The sequence below is a fragment of the Brachyistius frenatus genome, unplaced genomic scaffold, assembly GCF_029030835.1.
Source record: "Brachyistius frenatus isolate BFR_SWC_R1_liver_20210118 unplaced genomic scaffold, ASM2903083v1 Contig_50, whole genome shotgun sequence".
Classification (NCBI taxonomy): Eukaryota; Metazoa; Chordata; class Actinopteri; family Embiotocidae; genus Brachyistius; species Brachyistius frenatus.
The window spans coordinates 2,001,137-2,025,441 of NW_027210649.1; the positions used below are offsets into that span (position 1 = coordinate 2,001,137).

The 24,305-nt window shown below is 40.0% G+C and overlaps 1 protein-coding gene and 2 pseudogenes across 1 annotated transcript; 2 read left to right on the forward strand and 1 right to left on the reverse strand.

The window, feature by feature from the left end:
• Positions 1-254: 254 nt before the first annotated feature.
• Positions 255-3,778, forward strand: LOC138624197 (acidic mammalian chitinase-like; annotated as a pseudogene).
• Positions 3,779-3,880: 102 nt separating this feature from the next.
• LOC138624198 (acidic mammalian chitinase-like) lies at positions 3,881-5,036 on the forward strand (annotated as a pseudogene).
• Positions 4,222-24,275, reverse strand: LOC138624301 (major facilitator superfamily domain-containing protein 4B-like). Its single transcript, XM_069704358.1, has 12 exons — positions 24,120-24,275; positions 20,738-20,860; positions 8,172-11,277; positions 7,858-8,056; positions 7,394-7,636; positions 7,131-7,293; positions 6,878-6,993; positions 6,592-6,765; positions 6,337-6,484; positions 6,178-6,248; positions 5,921-6,041; positions 4,222-5,775 (listed from the first exon to the last, which is right to left on the reverse strand). Exons 3-12 carry the CDS (start codon positions 8,399-8,401, stop codon positions 5,681-5,683), a joined length of 1,560 nt encoding a protein of 519 aa, XP_069560459.1. The 5' UTR covers positions 8,402-11,277; positions 20,738-20,860; positions 24,120-24,275; the 3' UTR covers positions 4,222-5,680.
• Positions 24,276-24,305: the final 30 nt, after the last annotated feature.

The following is a 24,305-nucleotide window of genomic DNA, read 5'->3' on the forward strand; positions in this document are numbered from 1 at the left end:
GCATTACTGAGATTACAATACATTTATTATGAGGTTGACGTGCCATTGCTATCACACTAAAACTCATGCAACCTATTAAAAAACACGACTTTTAATTTTTTTTTGAATCTGTGAATATTTATACACTTTTACTAATTCAGAACCTATATGTCACTAAAGTGGGATGCCATCTACTTTGTTTGCAAAATGACCAAAATGCATCCCCCTTTTTAACCAGCCATCACTCCACTCCATCCCCTAATAACCGAGAGAGTATGGGGTTAGTTAAGTATGTAAGTCTCGATCACCTGATTCATTTGATTCTTTATCTTAATGAGATATTCTACAAAAATTTCTACATTTCTGTTTTTTTCTGTCAAGATGGGGTGCTGAGTGTACATTAATGAGAAATAAAATGAACTTTTTTGATTTTAGCAAATGGCTGCAATGAAACAAAGAGTGAAAAATTTAAAGGGGTCTGAATACTTTCCGTACCCACTGTATATTGTGTGTGTGTGTGTGTGTTGGACTAAACGCCTTGGGAACCGTACTTCAGCTAAGATGTCTGTCACAATGAGTTAAGGAGGAAATAAATGACACTATTGTGGTCTGACTCTAAAAGTTAAGTTCACTTCACACACACAAAAAAAACCGGAACTATCTTGGTTTCGCATGCGATGGTGAGTCACGTAAACAGCACGGCTGCAAGACCCACGGCCACAAATCTGATTTTCAAAACCTCCTTATCACTATGACTTAACATTCAGAATAGCTTCTACTAGTTATTATAAAATCATTCTCGGTCTGTGAATATTCATGATACAATTGGGTGAGATGACTGTTAATATTCTTTTAACTGAACAGATGTAGGGTAAAGTAAGTACTAATTTGTCATACATTATACATATGTATATGTATAATGTATGACAAATTAGTCTTTGATCTGTACCTCAAGGAAAGAATTTTCGAGTCGGCTACCAAATGAAATGTCCTGAAATAATGTAATGACCTTGGTGACAATTTAAACTGGATTGTATTTCACTTGTAAAAAAGAAACTCTGGGTATAATGAACAGTCTACATTCAGACCGCTTGACATTTGTTTGACATTTAAACTTTTTGTGAGACACTATGCAAAACAGAGAAGTTTGTTTTGGAAAACTAAATGGCGTTACTTCTGCTTCCAGGCTCTGGGTCAGCCAAGTGGCTTTCTCCTGACAAAAGCACATCTTTTTTTTCTTTTTCAAGATAAAGGCTACATTAAAATTGAATCTAAATTATGAGATAAGTTCTCCATTTGCCCTGCAAATGCTTTCTATTTTACTCATTCTTCATGACATATCACGATTCTCCTTTCGGTATGATTGGAATTGTCAAACATATTTATCATCACATATCTGCAGTCTAAAGAGGTTTTCAAAGGAAATTTTGTCTGCTGTGTGTGAGTTTAATTCTGATGTTTTATGTCACTTGCACAACGGCGACAGTAAATTTCTCTTATTTTGTGTGCATAATGCGTATAAACAATTCAAACATTTAATAAACATTAAAGGTCAATGATTAGAATTTTAATTGGTAGGGAATGATTGGTCAAATATAGTATTTCTATAACAAACGTTTGTGACAAATTCTCCAAATGGTCTATTTAGGTTTTGTGGTGATGTTTTATTAACAAATCTCAGGCCCATTTGTTGCCGAACTTGTATTTTCTTTAGATAAATGAGTCCTTCACACAAGGAGAGAGTGTGCCTGATAAGTAGTAATATATTCGTTTTAATCTTCTCTGGGGCAATCTTCTGAAAATACACACATTTTTTGGCAGATGTCCCTTTTTTTTATTTTTTTTAAAGTTTGAGTAAATTGTATTAAAGTAAGTCCACCTGTTAGATGACCTCCTCAAGGTTGCCAATTGGCAAAGTTTAGTTTCTGGCAAGTAAACCAGTGCCTTTGTATGATAACCCTTCTCTCTCATATGTTCAGGTGCTCCGGGTAATTGTTTATTTTCCTCCAAGATTCAGATATGCATTACATCTCATGCATGCAGTTTTGAGTATTTTCCCTCTTAGATTTATTTTTGCTCCGAGATAACTTTTTTTTTTTTTTTTTTAACCTGCAGCTCAGGCTCTGCTGCTGTGTGTGCAGCTTGGTAAGCAATTCCTGCAAATGGGATACAATGTGTTTACAAAGTTTTTTTCTTTTTTCTTTTTATGCTTAGACATCACATTGAATCATGTGTTTGGTCTATAAATAATGCATTTCTTGTGTATAAAGGCTCATCTTTCATACTCGTGAAGGGAATTGTCCTTCATCATTAGGTTTTTCTATCTCTGTGCAGGAAAGGGATCCTTGTGTGGTCACCGTGACATCCTCCACTGTGGGTCATCAAAAAGTTGCAATCAGGTGAAGGAAAAAATATTCCAAAATGCATTGGCAGTTTTGAATATTTCTGCTTTAAGACATCAGATGGTCTTTTGTGGTTTAACCATTCCCTCACTTTCCATCACAATACTGTAATACTTTGCAAGCTGTGCACAGTACAGACCACCTCCAACCATTTGAATATACCCAATGACAAACACCCATGCCTGTGTACCCATCTTCTGAATCCTGTTGCCACCATGAAGAACAACCAACCAGCCACCTATTAGTGAAATGATGCGGAGCTTTACAGTCAATTCAATACCCTGAAGAACGAGCGAGTTCCTAAAACAATTGGTTTCTGTCCCTTTTTAATCAAATATTCCCCATAAAGAACAATGTTTTAAGTTAAGTTGTAGTTGTCACTGCAGGGCAAAACTATTGGATTACTTTCAGACAGTTGTCTTTGTTGGAGGATGAAACTCTGCAGGGTAAAATCATCCACAGGTGTCTGCACACTTGATCATAATTTGGGGATCTGTAGCTTTAATCCATTTATGTTCCCACAACAGCTTCTCACAAATGGTGTCAAACCACACCAATCACCAGACTATCGACTCGGTTGTTTAATTCCTGAGGAAGTATGAATTTGGTGGGCTTGACATTGACCAGGAGTATCCAGCCAACAGAGTAAGCTCCCTGAGGATAAACAATACTTGTATTTTCCTGGAATCCCCCCCCCCCAATGTCTGGTCCTCTACTTTACTTTGACTTTTTCAGTGAGGTTTAAATAATCCCGGATAGCAAATAGGACACCTTGCCACAATAAAATCCCTGTGTGGTGTCCAACACATAACGTGGCTGTGTTACAAATCATAGACTTTGAGAACGAGGCCAAGCAGAGCAACAAGGCTGATCATCTGATGTCTGCCGCTGAGTCAGGTGGAAAGGAAACCACTGATTCTGCTCATCAGATTTCTAACCACGGCCAGCGAGTATTTCAAGCTATATTTGTGTGTTCAAACAAATAAACAGGAACATCATGGTTTTGTAGCAGTTAAACGGAAAAACACTCCTACACTTAAATACCATGAATCTAAGCGTGTTAAAGTTGCCATGGTAACCTCTTCTCTTCTGATTTTTCACAGCCAGGGCCCAGCACATGATTAACGACATAACATATGACTTCCAAAGCTCTTGGGATCCCCGACTAGTGAGTGCAATATCCTGATCAACCCTGAGGACCAGGGCGGCTTCATCTATTTCAACGTCCTCATGTATTAATTTGCCTAAATTGATCTCGTGTAAAGGATACATGTGCAGTTTCTCTGTTAGTTTACATCCGCAAGCTTTAGTTGCAACTGCATTCAAACATCCACAAAAGCTACAGTCCCAGAGACGTGACTGTAGTATTCCCAATTAGTTTGTTCCAAGACCATGCAATGAACTCCTGGAAGAACCAGGGAGCGTCAGGTCAGAAGATGACTTTTGATTTCCCTATATTCAGCTGCATGTTTACTCTTAAGAGCCCCGCAGATCATACCATGGTGTCGGAGCACCTACTGCTGGTGCTGGACTGCAACTCCAGGAAACCACACACATATATGAGGGAGGGGAGCTTTCGTACGCCGTCTTGTTGCTGCACTAAAGTAAAATGAGTTTGAATGTTGATCGTGGTTTAGTGCTACTAAATATTCCCCTGCATGCACAATGACAGTTGCTTTATCAAAGTAATACAGACTTAAGATGAAGTAAATAATGCAATTTGAGGCTTTCATTAATGCGCAGCTTTGTGGAATTACAGATCTTTAGCTTTTTGAGCAACTGAGGGTTGGAACCAGGCCCAGGATGTGCCATATGCCTAAAAGGGAAAAAAAGTGGGTGAGCTAAAACAACATCAAGAGCTTCCAGATCAAGAGACACACACAGAAGACTTTTATTACTATTTGACAGGGCAATCTGTTTGGCTGTGTTGAATTACCTCTGAGCTAAAAACACCTTCCAATCTCCATAATGAGTAAAAGATGCATTAAGTAATCTGTACACTATATATCAAGTGTGACAGTTCGTCTTCCTGTGCTGCAGCAGGCAATGTGACAGGAATAAATTCATTCAAATTTTTGTATTTGACGTCCTTTTTTACGCATGCGAGGTTACACCGCAGTTATGAGCATAACACTGTGGTCAAGGTCTTGTGATCAAATTAAGTTTGGAACGACAAACACTGTCTACATCGCTCCCTACTGGTCATCTTTAGGCTGTAAAGAGTAACTTTGGAAGTGCAAAGATGTGGATTCTGGATATGAATGACTACTGGAGCACTTTGTGTAACCACAGCAAATACCCACTGATTAATGTTCTCACAAAGGTCTTTAAAATGGAACAAGCAAAAACACCTTTCTCACTGATGATCGCAGTATGAAATCCATGTTTGAAAAAATAATTCGGTGCCCCTGCTGCCACTCCCCTCCTCCAATCGCTGGAGCGAGCACGACTACCGGAGGCAGCTCTGGAGGAAACCCCAGCGGAGGCTCCTCTGGCATGAACCGTGGGTTCTGTGCTGGAAATCCCAAAGGCATGTACCCGAACCCAACAAACAAGATCCAACTCTATAACTGCAGCAGTTGAAAAACCTCCTTTGAGCACTGCGCAGCTGGCCTGGTTTTTTGACAGCTCCTGTTCATGTTGAAACTCTTAAAACTGAAGTTATAGATTGACTGATCGACTGTTCAAAGGCTGGATGACTCTGTTTGACATTTGCTCTTATTTCTCACAGACTCTGAGTACAAAGTTTTTCCTTCCACACGGTGGTTGGATGTTAAACAATGTAAAACCCGAGGCAGCCCCAGTTAATTTAGTAAACAAAGAAAAAAAAAAACATTTTGCCAAACACAAGATGTGTGTATAAAAATTTTTTTTTGTTGTTGTTGCTGTTAATTATAAAATATAGCATCAGTACAGTACAACTCTTGTACCACAAATATACTGTATAATACATATGCCCAAATATAAATTAAAACAAACAATTATAATTATATATATAATGTATTCTACATGTAATCATAATCATAATCCTGCTGTTCTAAATTTGAGACCCTGATGAGATATAAAACAAAAATGGAATGAATAATTTGATGAATTTTGTCCATTAATTAACAAAAAAGAAAAAAAACTATCATCTCTAACATAAGCACACTATCTACTTTGCAAATATATCATTTGCACAATACAAGTACATTGGCACAATGTTCATTTGACAGGTTTTGGTAAAACATTTGAAGTCCTTGATGATTGTTGTAATACTTGATCTCTTACAGTATAAGAACACATCGCTGCAGCCACTATCAGCTGCTCTCTTTGTCCGCTGCCTGTTCCGTTTTGGTCGATTCATTCTGCTCGACTGCTGGTTCCTCCACCATGGCTGACTTTTTCGATGTCCCTGTTGGGATGCAGAGGGGATTTTTTTTTGAGGGGAAGAGGGCAATGATGAGAAATGAAAGGAAGCACATTTTTTTTAATTTTTTTTTTAGCATACCTACAATCACTCGTGTCTGAGCAGTGTAAGATTGTGGTTGATGCTGTACCTGTGAGGTAATTTCTGTGCATTCGATCGAACAGCAGGAGACCAATGAAAAGGATAAAACCAATGCAGGCGATTATCATTCCACACAGCAGGAAGCTGTAGCTGCCTTCAGTCTGAATAATCTGGGGGATGAGACGGCAACATTAAACTACTGCACATGAATCTAAATCTCCGCCGGGCTTGGTGTTGCAATTAGAAGCCTATTCCTCCACTTCTGCACGCTATTTCTATAATAATGTAGATACTCATTAGACTTACTGAGCCGACCACAACCTGCATTACCATCTCTCCCATCCCTGCACTCGTCACCAGGACCGGGGTTGCACATCCTGCAAAGAAAAATACACGGTTTATTCCCTCTCCGCTTGCTTTGATTCAACCACTGTGTCACTATTGTTGTGCAAAAAACGATGATACCTTGGTAATCAAGTATGTCCTCAGTATAGGCAAGCATACAGGGGAATATGCTGCTCAGGAAAAGCCCACACAAACACGTCCCGACAAACAGAAAGATGTGGCTGGTGTAGAAAATAAGCAGCATCAGCACAGTAACAATAGCTCCTGCCTGTAAAAGCAAAGAAGAGAGAGTATGTTCAGTTTAATGTTGATATCATCAAGTGTTTGATGTATGTTTTATCTATAATGCAAGTATGGCATTCTTAATACCCTTACCATGTTGAACATGAGTAGCCTCACAGGCTGGAAACGATATGAGAGAGGTATGGACAACAGGCGTCCAACAGTGATCGCAGCCCAGAAGATACTGGCCAGGTAACCTGCTGTCTTATGAGCCAAAGATATCGGCGGCTGCACAGCGTAGGTGTACACAAAGCCGGCATATGTACCCTGAAAGGAAAAGCCAGGTTCTTTTGGTGAGGAAGATTTTGTGTGCACTCATAAAATTTCATGTGGAAACGTAAAATGAACATCATGTTATTTATCTGCACCTCTCACTCACCACAATACCATCGGTCATAAAGAGCACCATCCCACCAAGGATATGAATCATGAAGAAGGATACTGGCAGCCCGCGCAGGTTATCATTCTGACAGCAGCTAAAGATATTCCCATGACCTGTAACAGAGCGCAAAGTCACAAATGACAGACTAGGGCACACAAAATGGCTTTTATTGTTTTGTTTTTATCCAAACTGTCTGAATATTCAAGCCAAGTATTATTCATTTCAAATTATACTTCCTCCATATCTTTACCTCCAGCTTCATGCTGCCTCTCCTCCACGTCTGAGCCCTCGGCCCCCTGCGGATTCTCCATTGCTAGTTCATCTTTGTCCAAAAGACGTGGAGTGCCGCTGGGGCAGCACGGGATCAGCTGCTCCCGATACATTAGAAACAGGACTGCAAGGGGCACGGGCAGCTGAAAGTGCAAAGATATTCAAATTCTTTTACTTTTCTCATTTTAACAGTTAACTAAAACAAAAACACTGCTCTGCTCCCCATCCAATGTGTTACATTACATTAATAAGTGCCATGATCCAGAAGGCAAAGTGCACATTGGACTCCTCTTCCTGTCCCTGATGGGAAGAGTTGCTCAGATGTATGTTGTGCTCCGCAATCGGACTGTTTCTCAGCATGTTCCTGAAATGATGCATGATCTCGGTCCCATTCTCCGTGACATTCCCACAGCCCGTCTCTGAGAGGAAAGGATCTGCAATCAGTGGGCTCACCAGGGCGCCAAAACCAATGAAGAAATGAAGAGCCTGCAAAAATGCAGAAAGGCCAGGACATGATTTACTGCAGTGTTTCAAAAACATACAGGATATTATTAGCTCCTAACTTGACAATGGACTTGTACCGAGTATCTTAACAAAGAAACCCGTCATTTTGTCTTTACATACTTGTGGACAGACCAATATATGTTGTTTTACAGATATGGTACAGATATTACACGCTTTTTTTTTTTTCTTTTTTTTTTTTTTACCTGTAAGAAAACTGCAGAGTCCCTCTGATAGATGGCGACCAGTTGGATGTTGGCGATTGTGTCGATAACTCCCATCGCAAAACCGGACACCGCCATGGCGATGGCCAGCACGAGAACATTATTGCACAGAGGGATGATGGCAAATATAACAGAGATGATAAAGGCGGAAACAAATAAGGCCGCTAAAGCGCTGAACAACCTTAAAGAAAAAAAGGAGACAATGACAAACACTTTCCGACCACGTATGCACTCACAACAACCACGCAGCGGAGAATGTGGGGAGAACGCTCCAGTCGTGAGTTTGAGATACTTACGTCCTCTTGAAGATGCCACCAATAGAGCTGCCAATCAACAGGCAGAACTGCTGGGCAAAGAACACCCAGGTAATCTGGCTAAGTGTTGAGTTTGTTTGACATTGCAGGTCCAAAATTGTAGGTCCAAGGAAAGCAATGCAGAGTCCAAAGCTGAAGAAAACACTCCAGTAGGTCAACGTGTGATGGGCATTCCTTTTGAAAAGCGTAACAATTCGCTCATCTACAAACATCTTGAGCACAATAAAAAAAGATGGAGCTCAGAGAAACAGACTGCCAAGTACAAGTTTCTATTATTAAGTGTTACGATGGTGAAATGTGACAGCAGCTCTGGGAGGTTCTGTGGGTGCTTGTTGTCGTATAATGAGTTTCTTGATGTCTTTTAAAGCTTTAAGCGCTCTCCTCTTTGTATTGCTTAACTGAAAAGGATGTCCTCTCGAGTTAATGGGTGTGGTGGAGATTTTTGTTAAAATAATATTCCTTTTTGAGTCGTGTCAATGATTGGCAATGAAAAAGAGTCTGTGTTGAAATGTTACAAGCTGGTGTGCATTTATGTCATGGCACAATGAGCCATTTCAGGGGAAAATGTATGATTCAGGAAGCAGTGACGCATCGGTGTCTCATGGACAGGTTGTCTTTTCTTTTCATACCTGGACAACTTTGAGAAAGTTCTTCGGAAAGAAGCTTGAAAAATAGCATTATATGATCATGTCAATAAATTATGTGCAGTATACGCAAAAAAAAACAACTTTAACTTCTTTCAACTGTATGAAAACTATGGCGATCAGCGTTAAATAGTTCTAGATTGTTGTGAAATCTAACGATTAATACTTTATAATTTCATTTAGTTTTACACAGTTCTGCGCATATTAAGTCTTGAACAAATGAGCTTTTTTTTGGCAGCAAGAAATCTAATGATATGTTTTGTATAGCCCACAATACACAATGTTCCCACTTCCTTTTTGTTTTAGTTACTCCAGCAAAGTGGCACTGTTGCTGGCAGTGTCAACTCATAGTCCCAACACTTTGTCCAGACTCAGCACCTATCAGACGAATTTCCATTAACATTTCTACAGACATTCATTGTCCCCAGAGGATAAGGTCAACTGACTTTCTCTGTAACGCCACTATGAGGTCATCTAAACTCCGCCAGACTTTTGTCAGTTTCTTCACTGTGATTATAGTGTTGAAAAACCTGTTTGCATTCATGTTTGTTAAGTCACTCAAAGGCTAAAATTAAAGGCTGCTTCAGTAGTTTCAAATTCTTCCATTAGGATATAACAACTGGAAATGTTCCCTTATGGAGCATTGCCAGACCCATATATTCATGAGGTGAATTTGGGCCTGGAAACACCGGCCTAACTTCGAGGTTGACATTTTTGTATTGTTTTGTATGTATTGTTTGTATTTGTGCATTGCTGTTCATTTGGTAACATCCGGCAGAAGTTTGGAGTTGGAGAATGTACAGACATTCATGGCTCCCAGAGGAAGAACTACACAAACCTTGGTGATCCCCTGAAGTTTGTGTAACTTTTCTTATTCAGGTGTTTCTATTTATGGGATTTGTGGATGTGGTAGGCTGCTGTCCCGGAGCAATTTCTCCATGGGATTCATCAAACTGAAAGTGTGTCTTTATACAGTATTTGTGAAAGTCAATGTGATTTAACGTCCACATCCAATAATCACTTTTATCAAATATAAATCTTCGTTTTCTAAAATTTCTCTGAACTTTCTTGATGTTTTTTTTTTAAATGCCAGCAGAGTGTGTGTATCAGTCTAAAGTCCCGGATTGTCACTGAGGTTGGTCAATATGTGTGATTTGACACCGCAGTCTTCAGCTTGACCCCATTTCATAACAAATACCAACCTGCAGAGAAACGAGCAGACGCTGTGCATCTCAGGGCTACAGCAGGATTTACATATTTGGAAGGCTTACACTGAGCTGTTTTATGGATTTAAAAATTCAATAATGAATAATGATGAGCAATGTGTTGAATTACGCCCTCAGTGGTATGAATAAAAGAAGGGACTTAATACCTAATCCCTTTAATGATTGCATAACAGAAGCAAAGCTCTACTGGTTGTGGTCAAATATGGGCATCCGGCAAGGTCGTAACAGGTGGCATCGACGCTCTGAATTAAGATTGCAAATATAGTCATACATTTTATGACAGACACTGGCACGATAAAAGCTGGTAAGAGTTTTATGTATTATAGCCTATCTGATGACACAAATCCTGTGTTTTATTTATATAATTATTTTTTATATGCGATTTTATACCATCAGTATTCAGCAAATTATCTTGTATACCATTTGCTGGGCTCTTATCTTTCTTCTGCAGTGATTTCATTTGCCATCCAACACAGAAATATGATGCCTATCTACAAGATGTCTTATTTAAATAATAAATCTTGTTTCTTTGCTCTGCTTTTTCTGTCTATACTGATTTCAGCATTAATCGTGCCTGCAGCTGTTACACAGTATGTCAGATTTTCCTGTGGCTGTATCTTTTCTCACAGCCGAAGCTCTGAGCTTTGTAACTGATTTGCCAACATCTCTTGCCAGGCGGAGATGTTGGTCAGGAACTAAACCTGGAGAAATATGTGTTTATACAACGGGCATTCATTAACATCCACTTCCTCCTGTGGAGATGCAGCAACACTAGGTGACTTCTTCAGCTAATTGTCAACTAACTTTATCTTACAGGCATGTATGTGGATGTTAAAAATAAACAGCAGTTTCTAGTTACTGAAGTAGGACATCTGTATTTGAGCGAACTTATTATTTTCACTCTCAATAAGGAACAGGTATCGTGCGCTTTTTTTGCTAATTAAAGGTTCATTGTGTAGGATTCAGAGGGATCTATTGGCAGAAATGGAATATAATATTTATAATTATGATTTCATGAATGTATAATCACCTGAAACTAATAACGTTTGTGTTTTTGTTACCTTTGAATGAGTCCTTCATATCTACACAGGGAGCGAGTCCTCTTCTGCAGAGCATGCCCTGCTGCACTGCAGCTGCCAAGAAGGGGACAAAGCACCAACTCGACGGGGGGGTTTGGCGATTTCTGTGGGTTTCACAGCTGTAGATTCTCTTTTACACCTGGAAGGGGAGGGTGAGGACAGGGGCGTTCTGTTAATGTACGACCTCACTGCAAGGCACCAAAAAAAAAAAAATCTTCCACCCTGCTCCTTTAAACTGAGTGAGCATGCTCCAACTCATGCTTTTTGTTCCTTGGCATGTCGATGTAATCATGATCCAGCCCTATTTGTTTAAAAAAGAATGATTCAAATTTTAAAAATCTATTTTTATCCAGCTTTTTTTATCCAGTATTGTGGAGCAGTTTAAATTATTTTTGAAAAACTGCAAAGGAAGTATAAGTGTCACACTAAGGATGCCACAGGTAAAAGTGGGGCTAATTTTAACTCCTCTATATACGTTTGTTAGCTTAATTTACGATAACAGATATTCATTTGTTGATCATATTTTGCGTTTATGAAATTAATCCACAAAGCAGCTCATAAATAAATCTGTGAAATAAATGCAAGGGAGTGAAAAGTACAATATTTGCCTCCAAAATGTTGTGGGGTAAAGAAAGAAAGAAAGCAAAAAGTTGTATTAAATGGAAATACTCGACATGATTCTGTGCAGTGAAAGTCCAAAGTCAGAGTGAAAGAACAAACGAACAGAAACCCATTTTGAGCAGAGCGGGACTTCAAATTGTGTGTTTTTTGTTTTCTACATTTCAACACTAGATGGTGTAAAAGCATTGCCATTATCTACAGCCAAGGCAAACCCAATCTGGTTTTGTTGGAAACATAAACACATGAGCGTCTTTTTTAGAAGATAACTGAAATATATTAAGAAAGAACACATCGACTTCTATAGACTTTTAATTTGAAAAACTATTCCTGTCTTTTTCCTTATCAATGCTGTTCTCTGAATCTCTAAAACCCACAGCGTCTCTCTTCCAGTCTGACACATGGTTTGCTGAATATCAGCCACATACTGTAAAGGTCCAAAACAGTGTTGCTTTGCTCTTCTCTGTCTCATCTCCATAGGCTGACATTTATCCAGCCCTCAATCAGAGGCCTGAGACGGTGCCAAGCGATGTGACAGGAATCATAAGATGATTGCGCTGGGGTTTTTTTCTCTCTCTCTCTCTCTCTCTGCCCCCCCCCACCCGCCTCCCCACCACCACCACCACCACCACACCTCTAATATCTGCTTCTGTATGCTGTGATCCTTTAGTGTCAGCAGAGCAAACCACATGTTGCCATATATGACCAAAGAAGAGGAAAAGGCTTGAATGATATGCTACTACCACCTCTCCTCAATTTATCTTCTGTGGTGCATTCTTAATAGTATGTGGAGGAGCAAAATAAACACTTAAATGTCCATGAGGGGGAGGAAGTCACAATAAGTTTGTGTACTGTTACTTATCAACTCAGGCCAGCGTACATGATTCAGCGTTAACGCAAGTGACGGGATTAGTTAAAGTAGACATGACACAGGCTCCATGTGAAGCTATAAGAAATCCATCAATCACCTGTACTTCCTCTGTCAGTGACTGTAGCCATGGATGGAAATGCCCTCCAGTGCCCCCCCCCCCCCCCCTCTACACATCTCGTCAGGCCTAAAATAGAGCCCCGGATAGTTGGTATGCAAACAGACATGTCTGCAGGGCTAAACAGCGCTATTCTATGAGGCTCTTTGCATTCAAACTCGCTGCTCTTGAGGCAGTTAAGATGTAACGCGCATGTGAAAGTTAGTGAAAGAATATATCAAAAAGAATCTTGGATAATTATAATCATACAGAGAAATTTTGAAGTGTAATTTTCACCAGAATTCAGTTCTATAAAAGTGATTACAAGGTGCATTCTTTGGGATTAACACTTTCCATTTTAGAGGTGAAAAGAAGCCACATCAAAAATGCTAAAACAGGGATGAAAGTTTTAGTGCTGACCAACATCTTAACCAGTGCTGTAAGCAGGCGAGACTAAATCTTAAATGTTATATAGAACAGAATGACCATGTTGTATTCTGGAGTCACATCCTGAGTCACATAGTTGGGATTAGTTGAGGGCTCAAAGAAAACTTTCAGCACTTTTGAAGTGTAGTTTTAACAATGGCAGCATTGGTGGAATGAGATAAAGTGATATGAACAGTTTTAGCAATACTAGCAAATATCAAGGAGTTAATGGCAGGACATGAACAATGCCTAATTCTTCAGGGAGGCTGTGGCTCAGACGGTAGAGTGGGCTGCACACTAATCAGAAGGTTGGTGGTTTGATCCCCAGCTCCTCCTGTCCACCTGCCTAAGTGTCCTTGAGCAAGACACTGAACCCTAAGTTGCTCCCGATGGCATACCATCGGCGTGTGAATGTACTCTTGATGGCAGCACCTTGCATGGCAGCTCAGTCTCATTAGTGGGTGAATGGGTGAATGGAAAAACCGTGTAAAAGCGCTTTGAGACCTCAAAGTGATAAAGCCCTATACAAGTGCAGACCATTTACCATTCACTCTTTACATCATATGGTCAATGCCAATTGGTTAAAGGCTGCTCCAATCATTTCAAAATTAACCCGAGATCTACATCCATTAGGATACGAGGGCTGGAAACAAACCCCGGTGGAGCATGGGCCGACCTCATCTATTCACGCAGTATATTACCAGGATATAAATGTGCTCTCAAGTAAACATTTGTGATAAAAAAAAAAAAAACATCATTACTTTTCAAAGAAAAGCTGTTGCACATAAATAAAAGAACACAGCACCAGAAAAAGGCCTGGCCTCGCAGGACCTTCCTTCTAACAAGACTCCAGAGTTTATCGAGAATCTTAAAAGAAGGCTTTTCTTAAGTGTCCACGTCATCTTTCAAAGTGTCACTTGGGTTTTGCAGTGAACAGGAAAGAGCACAAACCCCCTTTTTCTCCAATACCTCCGGCTTTAATATGAATTGAAGTTTAAGTTCAGTGGAGCATTGATGCTTATTCAAAGACTTCAATCAGGATTTCCCACCAAGGATTCCTAAAAGCACAGCAGCGAGCTCACATCTGGAGCCTTCTGAGCATAATAGCTTCTATCAGCCAGTCCCCACTCTGAACTCCAGATGAAGGGAGCAACGCTGCATCTGTTGATGCCTCTTTTATTGGCTTATTATTCTCTGACGCTCAATGCTGTTAGTGATGGTTATTACTGGTCTTATCGTGAATTGTCGATTAGTGGCCGACAGACGTTCTGTTGTCATAGCAACGCCTTATCTGGCACCACTTGGTCTTCGACAAAATATAGTATACAGTACAAAAAACAAAACAACAACAACAACAAAAAAAAGCTTCTTCGCCAAACTGTACAAATCTTCAGTTTTTTTTTTTTTTGGTCGGTTCTAAGTTGTTCTTCCAAAGCTGACATTAAAAACCAGTGATCACTTCCTGCGTGACCTCGTGGAGCTGGTTGATGGTGAACGGTGGGCGAGAGGAGAGTCGGCGCTAAACTGATTCGACTCACACAGGCTCCTGGGGGCCGGTTAACTAGAGCAGATCACGACTGGGTTTTCTTGCTGCACAGAGACACACGCTTCTAATTCACTGGGCCTCGACTTCATCATGGCAAATGAACAACATTCACTACATATGGGCTGCCATTAACAGAAGCAGAGAGAGAGCAGGACGGAGGGAGAAAGAGAAAACTAACTGTTGCTAACTGATAAGATGAAGCATCTAGCAGAACTGTGGGATTAGCAAAAAGGTCTCTAAAAGAAGGAGAAAGCTGTGATCGCTTGAGCAGAGCTGGTGTAAGGTTGAATGTACAGCGGGCAATTAGCTGCTGTCATGATGAATATAGCAAATTACAAGATTAAGAGAGCAGCGACACCGCTTCCGGTAACACAGACAGATGAGACAAACTGTTATTGATGTCGAAAACAACTGAAGGAGCATCCTCGGGAGATAAACCTATTTATGTTTAATGTAGGCTATTTATTTTACATCAGTTTTCATTTACATCTTTTTCCGCTGTATATTTTCAAACGGGGAAGGAAACCCAGTCTTTGCATTTTATTTGATCGCACTGTGTTTTAATAAAAGTCCACCCAGCCCCAATCTGAACAAGATTAAACTAAAAAAGACGTTTGGTTCAATAATTAAAGAAGAAAATGAGAACCATTAAAATATTCACATTTGATAAGCTAGAAACAGTAAATTTCCAGATATTTTGACTTACAAATTACTCAAATGATCAAACTAGCTGCCATGGATCAACCTGCAGCTCTAGTATAATACATTCAGCACGGTAGCATTGTTTCTCCTGCCTCGTGGCTTTTCTGTAACTCTAAGAGTAATTGTAATCTAGCGAGAACAGCTGACTGAAGAGTAAAATTAAAGGCAGCATAACAAAGGATAAGTTACACAGTGAAGTGGTTTTTCCTGAAACGGGTGTGACAGTGTTCTCCACTATAGAAGGCTCAGACTGAGCCAACACAGGGGAAGCAATCAAGCATTGTGCCCATTTTCATGCATGAAATACATACACTGCCAGTATATCAGCGCAGATAATAATTTGAATGCTGTAATAGAGTGTATGACCTCAGTGGATTTAATGAAAGGCAAGTTATGAATTCAAAAACCCCACAAATGATGGCTGATTTCTGTACTGAGGACTGAACCAGCTTTGCTCCCCTGAAGATTTGTCTGTCAGAGCCAGAAGAGAGAGCAACTCATGCATGCAGCTGTCTGGTAATATATGTTTGTACACACATCGGGACACAGAAAACACAATGGTGATTTATTCTTTTCTATCATAAGATGTCTGTTGCTTTTCCCCCTTCTTCTTCTTCTTCTATTTCTCCCTGTCCTCTCCCCCCCCCCCCACCACAGTTGTAGAGAGTAGAGCAACGATGCGTGTCTTAGTGAAACCTGGTGAATAGTAATGAACCGAGCTTGTGTGTCTATTTGAGGGAGAGCAAGAGGAAGACAGAGAGAGGGAAGGGAAGGGTTTGTGGGGAAAGAGGAGGAGGAGGAGGAAGAGGAGGAGAAGGAGGAGAGGGGGGGGGGACTGTGAGTGAAAACAGGGCTTCTCTTGCGGCACTGATGCAGCACAAACAGCGGTGAGAAGCAGTGGTGACTGACAAGAGATACAGTTGCATTAATCCTTTACATGATCGCCTTCGCTCTGTGTGACACAGCTCCACAGCTCCACAGCCATTCGGACCAGACCGACGTGACGTGACTCATTAAAACCTTCGGCAAACTGTGTCTTTTTTTTTTCTCTGGGTGTGTTTCATTATACAGTAACACATTCTCCCTAACTACCCCCCCCCCCCACACCCACACCCACACCCCTCCTCACTTAGACAAGGGGAGGAGGGTGTATTTCGTAGAGGAAATGGACGGAGGGGGGGGGAGAGAAAAAGCTGTGAGTGAATGTGGCTCAGAGAGGGGCTACAACACCTGCTGTCTTCAGCTCAGATTCACCAGGCAAAACAGCAGCCTCCCTCTGTAAGTGATGGACTGTAAGCAGGACAAAGAGGGGGAGAAAAGAGGCCCAAACAAAGACAGAGAAACTCGAAAGGCACCAACATCTTCAGATCGGTGTTGGCCCGAAGCCTTCAAATCCCCACGATCACACTGTGAACACTGTAAGTGCAGGATGACAAAAGCAAAGTTTGTGCCATCGGAGGGGGAGAAAACACGAGCTTGGCCATAAAAAAAAAAAAAAGGTGAGCTTCTGTGTACAAACGAGGGATAAATGACTGGAATATTCAGCAACTGGCTGCAAAGATCAACCAGAATGCCAAGACTGAAAGGAAGGGAACAAACACAATAGACAGCCCCCCTACCTCAGCCCCTCTTTTATCCCTTTCCATCCAGGACCCATGGGCACTCTGCCAACTTGGAATCTTAAGAACTCATTCAAAGAAAAGCCAAAGAAAAGGACTTGTTTAAAAACCAGGACCCATTCTCTCTCAGTCTCTTGTTTTTCCTTACATTTCCCACGTGAAGAGGGATTTCTAGTTGCCGTTTTTTTTCTCTGACACCGCATCTGAGGAGGGGAGGGAAGGGAAAAGGGGGATGAGGGGGGGTACTGGAATTGCCATTCATGTAACGTTTCGTCAGATTGGTGTTTTGAGAGTATTGTGAGCGAGAGATCTCCCTCCTGAGCCCTTTTCTCCCTCTCCCTCTCTCCCTCTGTCTCTCTCCCAGTTTTCATTCTGCTTTCTGTCTACCCCACTCTCGCTCCTTGCTCACATAGTAACTCCTCCTCCACCCCCCCCCCCTCCCTATGAACCATTGTCTCTCCATACAGTATCAGGCTGAGGGGATGCCATACTCGGTCCAGGGAAGGGACGCCGGAGAAGAGAGAGAAGGAGGTAAGAGTCCGATATTTATAGCATGGGAATGCATCCCGGCAGTAAAAACGTACGTCACTTTCAGAGGTGTAAAGTGTGCCGGTCCGAATGGCTGTTTGATTTCATCGGGGCTGACAGTGAGGAGAAGTGGCAGCTTTTTTAGTGATGCTCTTGGGAGCTTTCATGTGTTGTATGCAGTATTTCAATGTGTTTTGGTTGTCTTGCAGTGGAAAGTGCTCAGGTGTGCAGATGAAAATTGAGTAGAGTATCGGTAATAAATCAGGTGTAACCGCTGATCTTTTATCTGTACGTCAACATCAGAGTCTAAACATCAGTTTGTTGGATATTTGCTGTTTTGTTGTACCTTTGTGGGTTTTTTTTTTTTTTTAGAGGAAATTTTCCACGCCGCTTCTTGCTCGTCTGCGAAAGGAACGAAGGGTTCAAATATAATAAAACATGGCTATAATCTAAAGCCCTTAAAAACATCTGGCGACTGATGATTGCCCCGAATTGGCTCCCAGCTGAGAGGGACCATCTCCAATGTTTAGGGATTTAAGATAATCCTGCCTGTGGCTGAGATTCACCTTCTTGTCTGGACAGAGGCTGACACAGGGGCTTTACTAATTTATGCTGAGACATGCATGAGCACCGGCTCCCTGAAGCTCAGTGGCAGCGGCCCTTTTTTTTTTTTTTTTTTGAACCTGGAAAAGGCTGATAGAGTAAACACTTTCCCTCCATATAATGCGCTCTGTCAGAGGTCATGGGAAAACAAAGCATATGTAAGGCCGAAGAGATATTGATCGTAGTCTGTAAACAGTTTTGATGTTTGAAAAGGCTGACAACCTCAAACATCGTGCTCGTGTTTTATTTATTCATTTAGAATAAAGTGAAAATCTTTTGTGTTGACTGAAAAGCCATGTTAAATGTAAAAAAAAGTATAAGACAATATTTCAAACTATCTAACAAAGTCATTTAAGGCCTTGCACTGCTGGTACAACGTGAAACAGGTGCATAAAGAGATGATAAGAAGCGGTTCTCAGTACTGGACAGTTGCAGCCTAGTACAGGAAGCTTTGTGTGCTTGTTCAGAGAGAGAGAAAAAAAAAACTAGGCTGTCTCAATGGGGCTTTTGTTGTTTGAGTTGGAGACAGCAAAAGCACAAGAAACACTGGCTGACAAATACCTGGCCTCTCTGTGCCTCAAATACCTCCGAGTTGCACTTTATACAATGTCAACAAATGCCTCCTCTGTCCTCCATAGTAGCCCGTTTCCTCTCTGTCCACAGGATTTTTTTTTTTTTTTCATGTTTTTATAAAGGCTACTGTTTTCTGAGCAGACATCTGGGGTGAGCAGATTTGGCCTGCATAGCTCGAGTGCTGAGTCTCCACTGACTGAAGGGTTGAAAATGGCCCAGAGCACTTCCAACAGTGCATAAAAATGTGGTAAAACGTCAGTTCAGCTTATGGAAAGATTTTGAGGAAATGCAAGGTTTTGTTGACTTATTTAGGGTTTGTATCATTGAAATATGAATAAACATACAACGAAACATCGAGTGAAATCTAACAAGTACATAAGTAGCATTTCTGCGCATTGATGACACTGAACTCATCATTAGTTTTAAGAGGCATAAGAGCGAATGCATGAAAATGTTAATTTTATATCTGTGAGAATATCTTTGTCAGCTCTCTGTGCCAGTGGTTGCATTCAAATGCTGGAGTAATGATCCCCTTTGTGCTTGAGGAAGTCAAGCAGGGGATTTGCCACAAAATATAGAAAGAGTTTACGTAATGTGTTTTGGATTCAGAAAGGAAATCCTTTTGATTAACGTCGCACCTTCTCCATGTAGACATTTGATTTAAAACTGCATTTTTAATCAAAGATTATTCTAATAGCCCCCCACAGGAATTGAACAGCTTGCAGGATATAAGAGTCAAACATCGGGAAAAGGGTCATTTCTATTTGAGCTGTGCTCTGAAAAATACAATTCTTACTGTCTAAGGACTCACCAGACAGTTTCATTTTACTCTCCTGGGCCTCAGATGAACACTTCCAGTTTCTTTGCTTAATTATTCATGCGGATGTGAGTTTTAAATCCTGAATGCTTTCTGCAACCTGCTCCTGTGTTTTCCTCTCTTTTTGTTTTCAAGCTTTTGGCATTTAATGCATGATTGCTTTAACTGTGTCTGAGTCACTGGTTTTGTATTATTGGCATCCAAATCAAACCACACATGCGTCTTATGGCTTTCTATTCCTATGTGAGTTCTTTCTAACATGTCATGTAGGGTTTAAAGCCATTGGATGCACAGTGGACTGTCAACTGAAGGACTCTATTTGAAGACTTTTGACATTATTCTATTTCTAAAGGTGTCTTTAATATGATTTTTGTCAATATTATTTAAGACAGATCAACTAATAAACAACAGAATTCAAACATAAAGTACGCCCATCATTTGGCATTATTTATGTTAGTTCAGCATTTTATTTAGACTTGCTATTTGTGGCATCTGAAATCTTGTGAAATGGCATCAACAAAATCAGTAGCCTGCTACTACCTACTGTATATCATTAGGGTTTCTTCAGATCAAGCTTTGGGAGTTTTGAGGCAAATATAGAAGTTTTCAGTTGGAGTTTACATAAAAGAATCTTCCTGTAGATGTTTTGGGGAAATATCTGCCTCGTTTTCATAAAAGTTGTGATTTAGGGTTAAATAAAAAAAGATATTTTCCTGCTGCTCTCAGCTGTTCTACAACTTCAACAAAGAGCTCCGAGCTCCCATTTCTGCTGGGAACTTTAACTGTGGGAGTCAGGACATTGCATTGAGAGGTGTATTTGATTTAATTACTGTAGGATACTTTATGCCCCCTGACATTTAAAAGTGGAAGTTCAGGACTTTTTAACCCTACATTAGGACGTGTTTATATTACTGCCTCAGGAGAGGACACCTGCGGAGTTAAGTAAAGGTTTATGTGGTATCACATCATTACTCTAAAAATCTACTGCAAACAGTATTTTTAACTTCTGTCATAGCTGCTGATACAAGAGTTAATCACAACCATTATGATAAAGACTAATAGCCACAACTTTTCTTGTTACCAGACAACAATGTGTGAAGGAACATAAAAAGCACGTTTTAACATAGCTGTAATATTAATGGAAGGGGCAGGGGAAAGGGGGGGGGTCATATGTAAAGGTTCAAAAGGGGTTTATATATTACCTTAAGGGTAACTGCCTTTGCCTGCAGCTCTTCCAAAGATTTTGGATTATAATAATGTAACTTTGCTGCCATGTTGTAGTGATCCAGTTATTGTCCTTTCTTCTGGCTTCAGGTTATGTCGATCTGAAAAAGAAGCAATATTCTCATTAATTGACAATAGTCAAATATTGTTCATTTGTCTAATTTTAGTGACCAAAAAAAGAAGAATTATTGACTGTTTGGTTTTCATCAATGTTTTCATTAAATGAATGAGAAATTCAAGCAACAATTACTGCATTTCCTGGATATTTGTAACATTTTGAATGCTAAAATCAACAAATCTTGAATACTTTAGTGTCTCTTGTTGGATTTAGTGTCTGAGCTGAATGTTTTAATATGATTACTTTACTCTAAGTGGAGCTGATGCTGATCAAATTCAGAATGGCTGTCACTGGTAGCTGGTTTGCACCTCACCCAACCGAGCAATCACAGTACTTGTATAAAGTGCTTCAATTGTGGGTTGTCATGGTTCAATCTCTGTTGCTGTTAAGTAGATTTTTCAAAAGGTTTGAAAGAGCATTTGGCCTTTTGACCGCAATAACTCCCTGTTGAACATCTCGACTTTGAAGTTGGACGTATCCATCAGACTCCTTGAATTCTCTGTAAAAAGCCGATATGTTTTTGATTCAAATTTTTAGTTATTGTTTTTTTTTTTTTTTTTTTTTTGCTTTGATGTGTTTAAAAGATATCATTAAGTTAATTCCTGAAGAAAAACAGAGTGCATCATCATCATAGTACTTCATTGAGAAATATAAGTGGGCCAATATTAGTTTTTAACCACTAATAAAACATTTAACAGCTTCACAGCAGCTCAGTTCCATTGAGGTTATGTAATCGCCGCTGACATTTTTTTTTTCAGTGTGTTGATCCGATCTAAAAATGGTGCAAGTTCATAACAGTAAACAACTCAGCAGGTGATCAAATCTGTTCAAGTGAAACTCACAGCATCGCGATGCAAACACCTGCTGTCTTGTCATTTCATATTTGCATTCACAGAGCAGCATGATAGTGAAGTTGTTATCTAATTAAATATGTTTTTTTACAGGATTTGCTCATACAAATAAAACAACCCATCTGTTGTTTAAGGGATGAATTTGGCTTCATCTGTGGATGTTTTGACTGATTCAAGGAACACATTCCTGTGGGACCGTCACTTAGATCATTTGCATCTTCATTAAGATCACATATGGGCAATTTGGTTGCATCAAAGCAGCCAAACAAACTTACGAAACAGTGAGAAGAACACAAGACAATCCACTATTGTTGACATTTACATATTGTTGTCCAATTAATCAGCTGTGTCCACGATTACTGAGATCTCACTCTTGACATTAAGCAGATGGCTCGACGAAACATTGATAATAAATTTGATCATGAACATGCTTAAATAAATAAATATATAAACCAATATTATTCTAAATATTTTCACATCTATTCTGAAATATACAGTATTATTAAAGTTAAACTGTGGTGGGAATTGGTCTGACAATACAAATATGAACATTTATTTCTGTGTCTCACATTATACTGTACAATGTACATTTCCATTGTTATATTTGTCAAATAACCAGTAACCCTGTTTTTGGTTAATCCAAAATGAATTCTGGGACAAGTGACACCTTAATTTGTAATTAGTCTTTTTTTTTAAATTTTTTTTTTATAAATAAGCCTTCAAAGTAACACTTAGTTAAAGATTTGAAATCAATAACACGATCTAAGCTGTATAAATCTGTCCTTATAAAGCTCAGTTAAATCATGTCTGCAGCAGGTTTAAATTTAACCTCAGAACCAGTGACATTAACAGGAGATTACATGATCTCTACAGTAACCGGGTTCATGCTAAACCACAAGTGCATTTTAGAGCAGCTTTTAAGGAGACAGCAAGGGGGTTCATGTGGCTTTGACCCAGACAGGTTTAAATCCACCCCTAACTTTAAACTGGAACCGAGCTAATGACTGCGCAACACCCCTCTTGTGTTGATTTTCATCAAGTTTTTGCGACGACTAAATCACAACAGTGGCGGGCATTCAGCTCAATGCATTCAACTAAATAGAAACCTGTCTCATAAAGTAGTATAACTGCGGGGAATAGCTCCTCACTTGTGTACCAGATGTTAGGGGGGGGTAAGGGTTGTCGAATTTATCCAGACATCCACCTGAGTTCATTAAGCAATGTTTGTTGAGAAAAATCCCTGCAATAGGAAACCGTGGCCAAGGATTTCATTCTCACCAAAGACTACCAGATGATTTCACACATTTCAATGGGAAGGATAGGATTTCTAAAAGCACCAGAAGACTGTTCCAAGAAGGTTATATCTCAACCATCAAGTTCTGCTTTTAACAGCAAGATTTTTTTTTTTTTTACATAATCAACATGTTTGTTGGTATTAGGTTGGGGGAAACAATTAATGAATGGCACATCTGACATCCTGCTTAACAATCACCTGAACATGTTCTTTTGTTTTGTTCTTTGTCTGTTCACAGGTGTTAGCAAAGGAACGACTCACCAATTCTACAGGCGCCGCTCAGATGCATCACTCCAGTAACAAGACCATATTGTCGGACTATGTATTAAACCCTTGTGGGAGTTTTAATTTGAAACGAGGGCTTTTCATTTGAAACGGATCAGAAATGGATACAGGAAGATGTGGCATTCGGCCGACCAGTGGTGCAACTTCTGTCAGTCATGCGGCATTCAGCCAACCCATGGTGTGACTATATCACTCACTGACTCAGTCTGCCAGACATTTGCATTTTAATGCAGTTGCAGCAATGGCACACACCAAATCCGCAATACCAACAGCTGCTAAAGCCGGGGTCACACTTGGAGGTCAAAGGTATGCAGTTATTTCACTGGTGATGGCTTGACTGGAGGAATTTGCACCTTATATTCAACTACTTGACCAGCCTCTCAAATGTGCGGTTCTCAATTGCTTTTCTCCCAGAAGACGTTTTAACACGGCACAACAGTAAATTGATGACCGACTTTACACAACACTGGTTTCTAGCCTCCTTGTTATTAGTAACACCTGTGGTTTTCCTACCATAAATCAAATGCTTTCTGTAAGAATGTCTATATAAAAATTAAAAAGTTTTTGGACTGGATTTAATGACTTTAAAGTGTCTTTTTTTTTTTTTTTCATCAGCAGCTCTGAACATTAATATAGCCAAACTACTACTACTACTACAAAAAAAAAAAAAAAAAATCAGTCAGATTAGCTAAACAGCAAACCAAAGCTGCACTTGCCTTTTCAGGTTTCTGCTAATAAATTAACCACCGTTTAAATTAAATGTAATTAAACTCAAAACAACCGCAGTTGTTAATAGTGTGTAAAAACTTTACGTTTCGGAGCAGCTGGATTCGCGAGATCTCGCGAGGCAAGCCCTCACGCGCGTCAGGTTGCATAAAGCCACTTTACATGCTGTCAATCAAGTCCTCAGTCGCAGCTGTTCTCAATCCAGTCCGGGCACTGAGTTTTCTCCGGGCCGCTCCGCTGGGCACCACATCTGATTTAAAAAAAACAAAAAA